The sequence below is a fragment of the Palaemon carinicauda genome, chromosome 4 (assembly GCF_036898095.1).
Source record: "Palaemon carinicauda isolate YSFRI2023 chromosome 4, ASM3689809v2, whole genome shotgun sequence".
Taxonomy (NCBI): domain Eukaryota; kingdom Metazoa; phylum Arthropoda; class Malacostraca; order Decapoda; family Palaemonidae; genus Palaemon; species Palaemon carinicauda.
In genome coordinates, this window is record NC_090728.1 from 50,088,497 (window position 1) to 50,104,192 (window position 15,696).

A 15,696-nucleotide genomic window follows, 5' to 3' on the forward strand; every position below is an offset into this window, starting at 1 on the left:
TGGATATATAATTTTATTCAAGAAAACACAAATTTGTGAAATTTAGTTACACAATAGATAAATTACATCAAATATATAATCTTAAACTTTCCAAATTTCAATCCAATCAAATTAACATTTTTTGAAATATGATGCAATTTAATCTGCCTTCCAATCAATGTTAAATGGGAAAGAACAAAATATAAAGGACAATATATGGTAGAATATAAACAGCCTTAGTGATTTAGCTGAATGGAGCATTTCTGTATATGCATACTTATATATTTCCTTCCTGGGGGTGAATAAATTGAAAAATAAAATGGTAGTATTTAAGGAAGGACAGATGAAGAAGCCCTGCAGCCTCGGCTAGTGCCACTGGCACAGTTGGTAGCCACGGTGATCTTCTTATAGGTGGCGTCGCAGAGCGAGGGTCGGATCTTGATCTGGAGTTTAGTTAATTCATAATTCTCATAGCTGTAGTAACAAGAGATATTCATGTAGCCATTCTCGATAGGACCTGTTGGAGAGTAGGGAAGCCTGCTGCAGTCGTAATACCAGAATCCACCGCCAAGATTTGAGGCGCAGTTTTTGGTGGTGGCTGTAAGAGAAAAGGACATGTTAATTCGTGGCTGGGCATAACCTAAGAATTACGGTTTTTTATGTCTAGTCGAAGATATATATATCATTAGGCTAAGTGCTTTGCGTTGCTGACTTGTTTGAAACGTCAAGTAAAAAAGGTTCTAAGGGAGGATATGTGTTAATTCATGGCTGGGCCTAACTTAAGACTTGCTGTTTTTTAGGACTAGTCAAGAAATACTATTTAGCTAAATGCTTTTCATTGCCGACTTGTGTGAAATAAATAGAAAAGGGATTTGGACATAGGAAAAATCTATTTTTGGGCGAGATAGCCATGTCGTCATGATGGAAGTTCTTCTAGGCAGCTTTCCACTTGGGCTATTTCCTGCGAGTGATATTCCTGAGAATTTTACATGTAGAGGTATCACAGGGTTCTTACCCCTGGAGCGAATATCCCGAAAGATATCGTGTATGTAACAGGGACATGTTTAAAACAACCACGGCTATCCTTGTCTCAAAGGATATGGAATTGGATTGGATACGTGGGAGAGCCGTTACAACTCCGATCCCAATGTGTTACTGTAAACATGTTAGCTGGTTTACCGTTCCTACTTGCAGCGCCATCTTGATTGCGTTGCTTTGGGAGTTTTCTGCTTGTTTTGCAAGTTGTATTGCATTATTGGAATAATGGATGCTTCTGCTTCTGCTTCATCTGTTAAGTTGTGTACCTTACCCTTTTTTGGTGGAGATTTTCGCATCTCTCCCTTGTTTTTTGCGCAATGCGTCCATTTTTATCTCACAGGCGCCGCATGAAGCCTGAAGCTCGTTTTCAAATTAATCTGTATTTTATATGAATTGCTTAGCTAGCCTTGTTGAAGTGTGTTTAATATATACTTTTACAATTGCGGTATAATTCTAGGTTAGACATTCGCTTTATTGCATGCCGGTCTTACCTGGTCTTGGCTTAGGCTAACTATATACTCCTAGCCTTTGGCCTTGGCTAGCTAATATTTACAATCTCACCCTCCCCTTGTTGCCCCATAAAGAGGACATGTGTTAATTCATGGCTGGGCCTAACATAAGACTTACGGTTTGTCAGGACTAGTCGAAGAAATACTATTAGGGTAATGGCTTTTCGCTCCTGCCTTGTATATAACGTCAGAGTAAAATTAGCCTCAGACTTGTATTACATGAAGTTTTTTCTTTTTTTTTTTCAACATTGACACTCCAATGTACATCAAATAGTAATTTTCCATCTTTAAAAGTTTCTCCGGTTGTCTTTTTTTTTTCATACCCATGACGGAGCTCCAGTTTTCAAGAGCACATGATTCAGCGTCAAGTTCAATTATCATTCCCACTTATCTATCTATATACATATTTATATTTGTATGTTATATGTATAGTAGATCAAATTTATATATTTTATGTTATAAGACTTGTGATAAAGGTTTATTTTGAAACATTAAATGTTATGTTAAGATTAAAACCATGTAATGATTTGTAAATCAAAGGTGTCATTGCATCCTAGACAAGACTGAAAATTTCTTGTAATTTGCCAACGCACTAACTTTACTTATCACATGATATACTTCGCCCTGAACTTTCTGAGTCTTATAGAAAATGTCTCCCGTATATATAGAGAAAACTGCACGGGCAATGGTAGAGACTAGAGTACCTATATAAAACAAGAGTAGCGCCAATCTCAAAACAGGGCACCATTTTGTAACCAGCAGCCCACAGGGAAACCCTTCTAACTGGCAGTTCGGCCTATAATCTTCGCTGAGTTAATATTTCATTTGTGGAGACACTTTTTGTGACACCTGTTGTGGCAATGTATATGTTTAATTCCATTTCTATAACGCTGCTGAATTACAAAGAAAATAAGGAAATCTTTGAATATCGGGTATCATCAAAAGCTGTGTTCTTGATTATATCATCTTTTACAATTTAATTGGAAATTTGTCAATACCTTTTGGAATTCATCAGACTTGTCATCATCTTTATTACTTTACGTCTGGTTTCAGACGTAGTAGAGAAGCTTGGCCGATTAGTGACAGAATTTGGAAGGGTGTGTGAGAGAAGGAAGTTGAGAGTTAATGTGGGTAAGAGTAAGGTTATGAGATGTACGAGAAGGGAAGGTGGTGTGAGGTTGAATGTCATGTTCAATGGAGAGTTACTTGAGGAGGTAGATCAGTTTAAGTAGTTGGGGTCTGTTGTTGTAGCAAATTGTGGAGTGGAAGCAGATGTACGTCAGGGAGTGAATGAATGATGCAAAGTGTTGGGGGCAGTTAAGGGAGTAGTAAAAAATAGAGGGTTGGGCATGAATGTAAAGAGAGTTCTGTATGAGGAAGTGATTGTACCAACTGTGATGTATGGATCGGAGTTGTGGGGAATGAAAGTGACGGAGAGACACAAATTGAATGTGTTTGAGATGAAGTGTCAAAGGAGTATGGCTAGTGTATCTCGAGTAGATAGGGTTAGGAACGAAGTAGTGAGGGTGAGAACGGGTGTAAGAAATGAGTTAGCAGCTAGAGTGGATATGAATGTGTTGAGGTGGTTTGGCCATGTTGAGAGAATGGAAAATGGCTGTCTGCTAAAGAAGGTGATGAATGCAAGAGTTGATGGGAGAAGTACAATAGGAAGGCCAAGGTTTGGGTGGATGAATGGAGTGAAGAAAGCTCTGGGTGATAGGAGGATAGATGTGAGAGAGGCAGGAGAGCGTGCTAGAAATAGGAATGAATGGCGAGCGATTGTGACGCAGTTCCGGTAGGCCCTGCTGCTTCCTCCGGTGCCTTAGATGACCTAATTGGAAAATCAGGGGCTCCAACAAGTAAAATAGCCTAGTGAGGAAAGGAAACAAGGAAAAATGAAATATTTCAAGATTAGTAACAACATTACAATAAATATTCCTAAATAAACTACAAAAAAATTAACAAAACAAGAGGAAGAGAAGTAAGATAGAATAGTGTGTCCGAGTGTACCCTCAAGCAAGAGAATTCTAATCCAAGACAGTGAAAGTCCATGGTACAGAGGCTAAGGCGCTATCCAAGACTAGAGAACAATGGTTTGATTTTGGAGTGTCCTTCTCCTAGAAGAGCTGCTTACCATAGCTAAAGAGTCTCTTTTACCCTTACCAAGAGGAAAGTGGCCACTAAACAATTACATTGCAGTAGTTAACCCCTTGAGAGAAAAACAATTGTTTGGTAATCTCAGTGTTGTCAGGTGTATGAGGACAGAGGAGAATATTTAAAGAATAGGCTAGACAATTCGGTATATGTGTAGGCAAAGGGAAAAATGAACCGTAAGCAGAGAGAAGGATCCAATGTAGTACCGTCTGGCCAGTCGAAGGGCCCATAACTCTCTAGCGGTAGTATCTCAACGGGTGGCTGGTGCCATGTCCAACCTACTACGTACATATAGAAGAACTTACATGCGTCAAAGTCCCTGTCGTATGTAGAGAAATCTCTATTCCTGTTGTATATGTAACAGTCATAAGTTGTAGAGCTTTCACTTTGTCTGTTCCCCAGTGAAAGCCGATACCTGAAGGAATACAGAAATTAATTCGAACATTTGATATGCAGAAAACATCAAAATAAATAAGATACATTTGCATATTGGTGATTTGGCCTTAGAACACATTTATATACATTCGTATATCAACTGATATAACTTTGATACTGAGAAGCAAATCCTGATAAGCATTTTATTAGCAATTGAAAAAAAAATATATACGTTAAGAACCACCAGCCTTAAAGATGACGGGAGTTCAACAGAAAGGATAGCTATATTTTCAAAAGCAACCGGCTTGACAAAATGATGATTCATTAATTCTGCTGTACAATTATTAGATGTGATTCTGTAAAATAAAGACTTTAAGCCTACAAGGCTACATGAATTTAGCAGGACATGGGAAGCCCAAAAACGTTTACTTGGAAACTAGACATAGGTCTATGTTCTCAGGCACATTTGCTTGTCTGGATCTTTTGCCTTGAATATTGTTAGAATAATGTTCTCATTTATGGCTTCCTGCAACGTTCGTCGTTGGGTTTCTGTTAGAGTTATCTACTAAAATTGGCTGTTCTCTTTATTTCTTATTAACGACAATAATTGTTATTTTGAACATCATTTTGATCCTATTGTAACATTTTCAATAAAGAACCTAGACAATTTAATGCCCAGAACCAAAATCAATATGAGTTACAGTGATATAACGAATTTCCATTGGTTTTAACGTCTAGATTCATTCACGGTACCAATGATCCTTCATTCCCTCTTCTTCTTCATTACGATATGGAATCTGATGGTCGTAAGTTTAGGCGAGGCTTAAAAAGTACCAATGTACAATCTAATTTTTCTGAGTAGCTTGTTTAATTTGGAAGATAGGCCTATGCTGATGTTAAACTAAATCGATAACAAGAAATCTGAGATACATCTGAATTTTCACTTTTCAGTTGATGTCAAATTTCAAATTACGTCTTGAGCAGGTGAAAGATACGTTGGGATACACAATTATTAATCTTACGACTGCCAAAGAACACTTAAAAAAAGTAGAGCGCAGACCTCTGCCGCAGTAGCTTATTTTTCGACCTTTTGCTCGACCTTGACCTTGGCCTTTGATCTTGACTTGTATTGATTGGCGTAGCGTAGATTTTCATACACAAATATGAACCAAATTTGACGTCTCCGTGACAAACTTATGGCTGATTACGTGAATTAGACATTTTGCCTGGTCGTGACCTTGACCTTTGACCTTGACCGTCCAAAATCTAATCATTTCCAGATTTTTACATAACAGTTAATCCCTGCAACCTTCATTACTCAACGATTAGAAATGCGGCCAGGAAGGTGTTCACAAACAAGCATTCGAACAGATGGTAAAACATAACCTCCTTCCAACTTCGTTGGCGGCGGTATTAACTTATAGAAGCATAACTAAAAAAGAATTAATACCTTTAACAACGACTGTGTTTACCTGGCTTGTTCATTTTGCACTCTGAAGTTGTCGTACGAAAGTGTTTTCAATTCGCCATTCACACGATGCATATCCATTCGGAAAGTGTAGTCCCGACTGTTCGTTATACGGTGAATATATTCATTTCCTAGAAAAGGATGATTAATATTATCAGTCATTTAATTTCTTTGAGTAATGTTTATAGTTTTTATCTTTTTTTTTTAGTAATGGAAATAAGTTGCATTTTAAAGTTTCTTAGTAAGGAATATCTTCTGCTCGAAATATTTATAATTATTATTATTATTCAGTCATTTAATTTCTTTGAGTACTTATGAAAAAATCAAGCAATGCTTATAGTTTTTATCTTTTTTATTTTAGTATTGGAAATAAGATACATTTTAAAGTTTCTTGGTAAGGAATATCTTCTGCTCGAAATATTTATAATTATTAGTATCATTCAGTTATTTAATTTCTTTGAGTACTTATGAAAAATTTAAGAAATGTTTATAGTTTTTATCTTCTTTTTTTTTAGTATTGGAAATAAGTTACATTTTAAAGTTTCTTAGTAAAGAGTATCTTCTGCTCAAAATATTTATAATTATTATTATCATTCAGTTGTTTAATTTCTTTGAGTACTTATGAAAATTTTAAGAAATGTTTATTGTTGTTATCTTTTTTTTGTTTTTAGTATTGCAAAAAGTTACATTTTAAAGTTTCTTAGTAAGGAATATCTTCTGCTCGAAATATTTATAATTATTATTATCATTCAGTTATTTAATTTCTTTGAGTACTTATAAAAAATTTAAGAAATGTTTATTTTTTTTATCTTTTTTATTAGTATTGGAAATAAGTTACATTTTAAAGTTTCTTGGTAAGGAATATCTTCTGCTCGAAATATTTATAATTATTAGTATCATTCAGTTATTTCATTTCTTTGAGTACTTATGCAAATTTTAAGCAATGTTTATAGTTTTTATCTTCTTTTTAGTATAGTAAATAAGTTACACTTTAAAGTTCTTAGTAAGGAATATCTTCTGCTCGAAATATTTGAAGTGAAAACAGTTCAACAGCTTTATTGTTTTTTTATTATTATCAAGTTATTACCGTAGTAAGAATCGATTGTAAAAGGATATTAATCCTTACGAAAACTTAAAAAATGTACCTAAATATCTAGATATAGACTAGTGTCCTCTTTCTTTTGCATGGAACATTTAAATGTTCGAATTCTACGATAAATACATTCAGAAAACACTCAAGTTTAACTCTTGACACATTATAAACAAAAGGAACTAAAGTTCCATTAATTGGAACTCTTCATAAATTTGTGTCCCCAGATAAGTTCCTATATTATCGTAAACGTGTTACTGGACAAAAATTACATTTTGCTTATGAAATGTACTGTTATTGATTTAGATTCTGATATTACATTGTTGGGGAATTTATTATACAGGTAAGATATGTTGTAATCCTTCAAGTTAATGAGCGCTACTGCACAATGAATTCGCACATCGCTAAATGAAAACAACTTAAGGGAGTGCATAAGCGTAGGCCTAACTCACACGGTGAACTGAACGCATATCTTAGGCCTTAGGGCATTTGCCGTGTCCCTTTGTGTGCCCTTAGCTGTTCATACTTCCTATTCTTATACTTTATATCCTTCTATTTTAACCCCCCCCCCCCTCGCTTCCTTTCTTCCATCTTGGTACTTAACATCTCAGAAATATTTCATCGCTTGCACCCCGACGCTAAATCGCGTCATTTGTCTCAGGGCCCGGCCAGACCAAGCGCGGCTAGCGGCGAGGTTAGCGGCAAGAGGTTATGGCGGCAAATTGAAACCTTAGGTGTCTTATGTAGGTGGCCAGATAGGAGGCGCGGGAAACCTCGCGCCTCCTATCTGGCCACCTACATAAGATACAAGCCTCGCGCCTCCTATCTGGCCACCTACATAAGATACCTAAGGTTTCAATTTGCCGCCATAACCTCTTGCCGCTAGCCTCGCCGCTAGCCGCGCTTGGTCTGGCCGAGCCCTAAGCGCTGGGCGACATAGACTAATTTCATAGATATCCAATCCAATGCTTGATAAAACAGGCGTCCTTTTCCGATTTGTCATGAATTATCTTCACCACCATCCAATCAAAGTATATGTTCTCTCCAGATACTTACCAAGGTAGTATTCTCCATAAACAGAACCAAAACCAGCTTTGTATTCTTCCCAAGATTGATTGAAGTTCAGTTGCCCGGATATACGGGAGGTTTGCAAATCTGGAACTGCTGCTCTGTTTAGGATGACTGTCCATCCACCTCCATCGGTTTCCATGTCGCAATAGACGTCGATGCCTGATGTGCAGGAACATCTACCGAGGAAAGATATTAATGAGAGAGAGAGAGAGAGAGAGAGAGAGAGAGAGAGAGAGAGAGAGAGAGAGAGAGAGAGAGAGAGAGTGTAGTTCCTTTTTTATGATAATGTTATGTGTTATCATTTCATCTACAGAGACAAGATTTTAATATCCTTATGAGAGAGAGAGAGAGAGAGAGAGAGAGAGAGAGAGAGAGAGAGAGAGAGAGAGAGAGAGAGAGAGAGAGAGAGAGAGTAGTTCCTTTTTTATGATAATGTTATGCGTTATCATTTCATCTACAGAGACAAGATATTAATATCCGTATGAGAGAGAGAGAGAGAGAGAGAGAGAGAGAGAGAGAGAGAGAGAGAGAGAGAGAGAGAGAGAGAGAGAGAGAGAGTAGTTCCTTTTCTATGATAATGTTATGCGTTATCATTTCATTTACAGTGACAAGATATTAATATCCGTATGAGAGAGAGAGAGAGAGAGAGAGAGAGAGAGAGAGAGAGAGAGAGAGAGAGAGAGAGAGAGAGAGAGAGAGTAGTTCCTTTTCTATGATAATGTTATGCGTTATCATTTCATTTACAGTGACAAGATATTAATATCCGTATGAGAGAGAGAGAGAGAGAGAGAGAGAGAGAGAGAGAGAGAGAGAGAGAGAGAGAGAGAGAGACTAGTTTCTTTTCCGTGATAATGTTATGCGTTATCATTTCAACTTTTCATTCTGAATTAATATTTTGATCATAACTTGTTCATTGTTGTCACTTTGAAACAAACACTATTGACTGTGTGTAAGAAATTAAATGACTAACGTAATTAAAAGTACAAAACAAAACTTCATACATTTATTAATGATTTGATAATTCTGTAATCTGTTTCCAACATGTTTTTTAGCCTTTTGTGTGGTACATGATAAACTGTATCCGGTTGCAATGATTCGTATAAAGGACAAAATAAGACTTTTGCACTGCACCCATCTTTAGACTTTTAAAAGTCTCCTTTGTTAGGATGATATTGTTCAATAAAAGGCTAAACGACTTCCCCCCATCACTTGCAAGTTAAGAAGCAATTTTGATGAGAACTGTATATTAAACTATGAAGTATCGTAGAGAATATGCACTGACATTTGTTCTATCCCGCTATGAAATAAAGAGAAGAGTGTCAAATGAAACAATCAAATCGTATTAAGATGGAAACTTACAAACGTATTATTATTATTATTATTATTATTGCTAAGCTACAAGCCTAGGTGGGAAAGCAGGATGCTATAAGCCCAGGGTCCCCAATAAGGAAAATAGCCCAGTGAGGAAAGGAAACAAGGAAAAATAAAATATTTTAAGAACAGTAACAACATTAAAGTAAATATTTCCTATATAAACTATAGAAACTTGAACAAGACAAGAGGAAGAGGAATAAGATAGAATAGTGTGCCCTTCTTTAACTTTGTGAAAGAAGGGCAAGATATAAAGATGTAAACTGCTGAGAGTAAGACTATGATCTTACATAGGACTACTACAAGTTGGATATCTATGATAAATAATGTACAAACTACGTGCTGAATGATAAATGGCAATTTGCAAGATGAATATTTGATAAAAAAAAAAAAAATAACGCCATAATTTCCCAGTAAATTAGAAGTGAAAAGTTAGAAAGAGAAATGGATGAATATGAAATCATGATAAAAAAAAGAACATTTGTCATGCGACCTTGTTCACGTTAACAGTTGAAATTTATCACTTACAGGAAAGGATAAATCTGATATACACCGCTATCGGTCACGCCAGATATGAGAAGGTCGGTGCAGTCTGTAGGCCTGAAATAGAAAAAAAGAAAAGTAGTTTTATATATATATATATATATATATATATATATATATATATATATATATATATATATATATATATATATATATTCATAGTATATAGAAATAAATCTTTATATTCAACCTCAGCATTTTCGTTTCATAACAAACTGTTGCAGTCAATCTCTTTCTTGCTTAGGCCCATAATAATCTTCCCCGTTTATTTTTTTAGAATGTCTCAATAGTATATATATATATATATATATATATATATATATATATATATATATATATATATATATATATATATATTAAAGTGTAAAATCCACAGGAAACAGGAAAGGAAAAGACCAGGGTGTACCAAGCGCTTTCGTGTATTACTTACACTTTGTACCCTGAAGAAGTGTACGTAATAAACGAAAGCGCTTGGTATCTGGTCTTTTCCTTTCCTGTTTCCTGTGGATTTTACACTTTATTATCTGTCACGTGCAGTTTTGTGACTGATAAGTAATATATATATATATATATATATATATATATATATATATATATATATATATATATATATATATATATACATCTACATCGTACCGTACTGTGTGAAAATCATTAGTCTCGTTATAACTATTAATGTTGCATTGTCTGGCAATGAAATTTACTTAATGTATATCTAAAGCATTCTAATACCAGATATAGGAAAATATAAAATTTAAGACTAATGCTTATGCGCATGAGCAACATTGTATGTAGAGATGTATTGAATAATTTTAATTTTTTTTCTCTTAAGGAGACTTTTTATTGTTTTTCACGTAGACTATCATATATAGGTCTAAAGGAATTACCTTAATAAGGTTCCATTTCTCGTCTGCCTCTCAACAACAGCTAGTTTCCTGTTGGGTAGAAAGGATAACAAAATCAGTTTTGGCGTAGTATACAAGATTAATTGATAATAATGATTTTATGGATATTTGTTGGGTTTCAGTCTTCTCAACTGGCTCAGTTCCATTGATTGTCTGTCTTATTAAAATTAGAAGAAAAATCAGGTCATTTGTTGGACATGTTAAAGCCACCACACCATTTAATAAAGTAATCGTCACTGATTTTTTATAAGAAAATCTTCTTGCTCTATTATTATTATTATTATTATTATTATTATTATTATTATTATTATTATTATTATTATTGTTATTATTATTATTATTATTATTATTATTATTAGGTAAGCTACAACCCTAGTAGGAAAAGCATGATGCTATAAGCCCAAGGCTCCAACTGCGAAAAATACTCCAGTGAGGAAAGGAAACAACGAAAAAATAAGTTATAAGAGAAGTAATGAACAGATAAGATAGAATATAACAATGTTTAAAATAGATTTTTCATATATAAATTATAAAATGTTAAAAAAAAGAGGTAGAGAAACAAGATAGAATATTGTGCCCGAGTGTACCCTCAAGTAAGAGAATTCTACTCCAAGACAGTGGTAGACCATGGTACAGAGGCTATGGCACTACCTAAGATTAGGGAACAATGATTTGATTTTGGAGTGTCCTTCTGCTAGAAGAGCTGCTTACCATAGCTAAAGATTCTCTTTTACCCTTACCAAGAGGAAAGTGGCCACTGAACAAAATTAGTGCAGTAGTTAACCTCTCAAGTGAAAAAAACTTTTTTTGATTATCTTATTGTTATCAGGTGTATGAAGAAAGAGGAGAATGTATAAAGAATAGGCCAGACTATTCGGTGTATGTGTAAGCAAGGGAGAAATGAGCCATAGCCAGAGAGGGGTCCAATATAGTACTATCTAGCTACTCAAAGGCCCCAATAACTTTAGCGGTAGTATCTCAATAGTGAACAAACTTGTTCCTAAAAGGGGTATTATTCTACATGCTAACTTATTGATTACGATAATTTTTTGGTAAGCCCATAGATATCTGTGTTGGTAGGCCTATCTGTTGGCTTCTGAACCGGAGCTGAGAAGGCGCTGGTTTCGCTCCTGCAGTTGCTGGATTTGATTCCTGAGTACTTGCAATTCCTCCTGCTGGGATTGTGAATTAGCTAGGGCGGCTGCGTACTCCTCCTGTGGTGATGGGGGAGAAGATGATAGAAATTAATATATAGAAATAAACGTTATTATTAACAAAGGGTTTGTATTAGTCGCAACTTTTAGTGTGGGAAACAAAGTTCTTTTCATACGAGATTTGCCGAGTCGCCAATAGCTTCTTTTTAATTTATAATCTTATATAAAAATCATACTTCATTTTTTTTGTAAATCATGGTGATATTACGTTTTTTTTATAATCATGGTGATATTACGTTTTTTTTTTTTTTTTTTTTTTTTTTTTTTTTTTAAATCATGGTGATATTACGTATTTTTTTCCTATTTCATCACGTATTAAGATCTTTCCACTTACCTGGTAATCAAATCAACCAAATATACTTATTAAATGGCTATTTATCACGTGATAAATAACGTCCATATATTTAAATTATGTTTTAAAAGACAGTACAAAGAGCAATCATGCCATAAAAATATGTTCAGCTCAACTAACATTTCATACTTTACGTTTTTACTGTTTTTTGACATTTTAATTTATGTTTGCTGAAGAGCTGATCAACAGACTTAGTTTGGATTTATATTTTTGTTAGCAATAAATCTTTCTAGGTCTTAGTTATCATAAATGCTAATTTTCATGATCATCATCATCATCATCTCCTCCTACGCCTATTGACGCAAAGGGCCTCTGTTAGATTTCGCGAGTCGTCTTTATCTTGAGCTTTTAATTCAATACTTCTCCATTCATCATCTCCTACATCGCGCTTCTTAGTCCTCAGCCATGTAGGCCTGGGTCTTCTAACTATTTTAGTGCCTCGTGGAGTCCAGCTGAACGTTTTACAATTTGTTTTGAAGAAATTGCTTAGCATTTATAAACGACAGAAGTACGCAAATAATGATAAGCTAGATGAGAATACCGTGAAAAAAACTGGAGGAATATTATGCTACAGGTCTCAGAGTTTTAGCTCAAATGCGCCCCCCCCCCAAAAAAAAAAAAAAATCCTGCAAAATGAGATTTACATTTGCTAGGTTACATAATTTCTCGATGCATGCAAATTTGTATTGAACCTTGGTTTAAAAACCATGAAGTATTCACGTTTGAAGTCATCAGTAAGTGGCCTATCATGTTCCTGTGATAATAGGGATCTGTTATTAGCTATATACTTTTTGGACCCACGTCTGTTCTACTGCATTGTCAAGCTGTGGCGTTAAAACTGTCAGAGCCGTTAAAGTATTGTCAACTAGAATAAGGACACTTGGTAGAGCGCATACCTTCGCCTATATCATATTGTATATCACAAGATAGTTAATTGAATTGTGCACTGTTTGGCTTTAGTTTCATGCAAATCAGATAAAAATTGGCCATAATATGTAGAAAATGTGTTTTTTTTAACTTTTCGTGATCCTGGCCTTGATTTTTATCCAATCACTACCAAAGTCTAATCAAATTATCCTTGGATCAAGGCCAATCATCCAACTAAATTTCATGAGATTCGGTCAGATAGTTTTCGAGTTATGCGAATCACAAACATACAAACAGACATACAAACAATACACGCCTATCTAAACATAACCTTCGCAACTTGACTCCACAGAAGTGGACTTTTATTATATTTTTAACACACTATAGACTTTAGTTTGCTCTGAAAAAAAGAAATTTATATAATTGGTTTGAAAGTACACTCACTTGACGATTAGCTCCTCCCTGAATGTCTGTTTGTATGAGCGATGAAAATCCGCCCATTATCAGAGACACCACTACGAAGACGTGAAAACCTCCGGCCATGGTTGCGTTTGCTGCGGAAAAAAATAAATCGTTTTTAAAACCATGAAGTTCCCAGAGAAGGCTTCTGTATGGTGACATATATTTTAAAGGTCTGAGAAAAGACTGTACAGTATTTTGAAATATTTTAAGGTTTATTCTGTAGTTAAATGCTACCCTTGGATCAGTAGAATTCGAAGATGAAAGTTACCTTAAAATCGGACATGTCTTTTGTGTTTGTTTTGCTTAACATTTTTAGACTTTTCCCCCCAACATTATCTCTCTCTCTCTCTCTCTCTCTCTCTCTCTCTCTCTCTCTCTCTCTCTCTCTCTCTCTCTCTCTCTCTCTCACATTTTAAAGTTCCACGAGTGATCTGTAACCTGTAAACAACGTACACATTGCCTCTCATTTAGGGTAACATATCACGAGGACAGAGTTTTCCAAGGTGCCTCACTCTCGGGAAAAGTTCTTGTCAGTGACCAAATACAAGGTTTCTTTTGGGTGCCGAGGCCATAGACAATCCAGAATAAGTGCATGACAGGGTACTGGGAGGGCCTTCCATCCTACATAACAATTGGGGAACTGTAGGATTGACAGAACAAGCTTGCGTATTGAAATTTAGGCGAAATAAGTCCAGATGAGTCAGATAGGACTAGTTTGAGCAAGTAGGAAAGAGGGGAAAATGGCTGAAGTTTTCTGAATAATAAATCCACAAGGATGGAGACTTCTATAAAAAAACTTCCTGTAGGCTACGATTGTCAGAACAAGCTTGCGTATTGAAATTCAGACGGAATAAGTTCGGAAGATTCAGACAGGCCTAGTTTAGGCAAGTACAAAAGAGGAAAAGTGGCTGAAGTTTTCTAAATAATAAATCCATAAGGATGTAAACTCCTATAAAAACTTCCTGTAGGACTGATAGAACAAGCTTGTATATTAAATCTTAGACGGAATGAATCCGGAAGAGTCACATAGTTTGAGCAAGTGCAAAAGAGGTTAAGGTGGCAGAAATCCACAGAATAATTAAGGCTTAAGGATGGAAACTTTTATAAAAACTTCCTGCTCATGTCTGTAAAGACCTAATTCACAGCTCACTTTAAATGTAAATGTATTTGAAGGAAATCATGTGATGGGAATATCTAAGAGCTCAGTTTAAAGATATTTGAAGGAAAACATGTAATTGTACAATCTAATTCTTTACACTTACGACTTAAGACTCTAGGAATAGTAGAAAATGCCTTTACCAGAGCGAAGGCTGACCACTCTTACCTATGGAGATGAGGTATTCAATCTACTGAAGCGACGTAGCTGAATGATCATATATATGTTTCAAAGACGCTAATGACGAGAGATTAAATCAACATAAAGTAAAGGTCAGTCTGAAATACTAAATTCATCAGAATAATATTTTATAGAAGTAGCATGAAATTTTGCAGAAAACTTATTTTAATGTCATGTCTGAAATATGACGGTAGTAAAAGCCGCAATTTGGTGTGATCGTAAAGGTCAGTGGGGTGTAATGAGACCCTAAAGTTTAACGGATTTCTTTGATTATTTTATGCCAAATAGATTCTTGAATAGCAATGTTGATAGTAAACATATGTGGATTTGACTGGTTGATTATTATTTATGTGGCACCATTAACATATGCGGATGTATATTTATTATTCCGGTTCACAATTAGATATTTTTTTGAAAATAACTTACCTGGTTTTACTTAAGACAGCTTAATAATATTTCAACTCGTGCTTGCAAATGAAAAGAAACTTGCAAAATGATCAAATGGCTAAACGGTGGATCTGTTGAATTTGAAATAAGATTAAATCATTTATAATCTTTATTTAAAACGTTTATGTTTATCAGCCTTTACCCTGAAATATAATTTTTTTCGTTCAACCGTCATTATCTCGGGGTTGAGTTCTCTTGCTTGAGGGTACACTTGGGCACGCTATTTTATCTTATTTCTCTTCCTCTTGTTTTGTTAAAGTTTTTTATAGTTTATATATGAGATATTTATTTTAATGTTACATTTCTCAAAATATTTTATTTTTCCTTGTTTCCTATCCTCACTGGGCTACTTTCCCTGTTGGAGCCACTGGGCTTATAGCATCCTGCTTTTTCAACTAGGATTGTAGCTTAACAAATAATAATAATAATAATAATGATAATAATACAATTCGGAGGATTACCTTCGCAAACTTGGTTCCTGCGAAGGTTATGTTTTGTTAGACGTGTATGTTTGT

At 35.0% G+C, this 15,696-nt stretch overlaps 1 protein-coding gene across 2 annotated transcripts; it reads right to left on the minus strand.

Moving 5' to 3' along the window:
• Window positions 1-14,809, minus strand: LOC137639065 (techylectin-5A-like). Of its 2 annotated transcripts, none has more exons than XM_068371385.1 (9): window positions 14,723-14,809; window positions 13,381-13,490; window positions 11,590-11,717; window positions 10,486-10,533; window positions 9,584-9,655; window positions 7,670-7,860; window positions 5,528-5,654; window positions 3,986-4,095; window positions 1-577 (listed from the first exon to the last, which is right to left on the minus strand). In XM_068371385.1, the coding sequence occupies exons 2-9, from the start codon at window positions 13,477-13,479 to the stop codon at window positions 309-311; spliced, it is 1,044 nt and encodes a 347-aa protein (XP_068227486.1). In that variant the 5' UTR covers window positions 13,480-13,490; window positions 14,723-14,809; the 3' UTR covers window positions 1-308. The 2 variants fall into 2 exon arrangements, with proteins under 2 accessions (XP_068227486.1, XP_068227487.1); XM_068371386.1 differs by having other exon boundaries at window positions 14,661-14,723.
• Window positions 14,810-15,696: the final 887 nt, after the last annotated feature.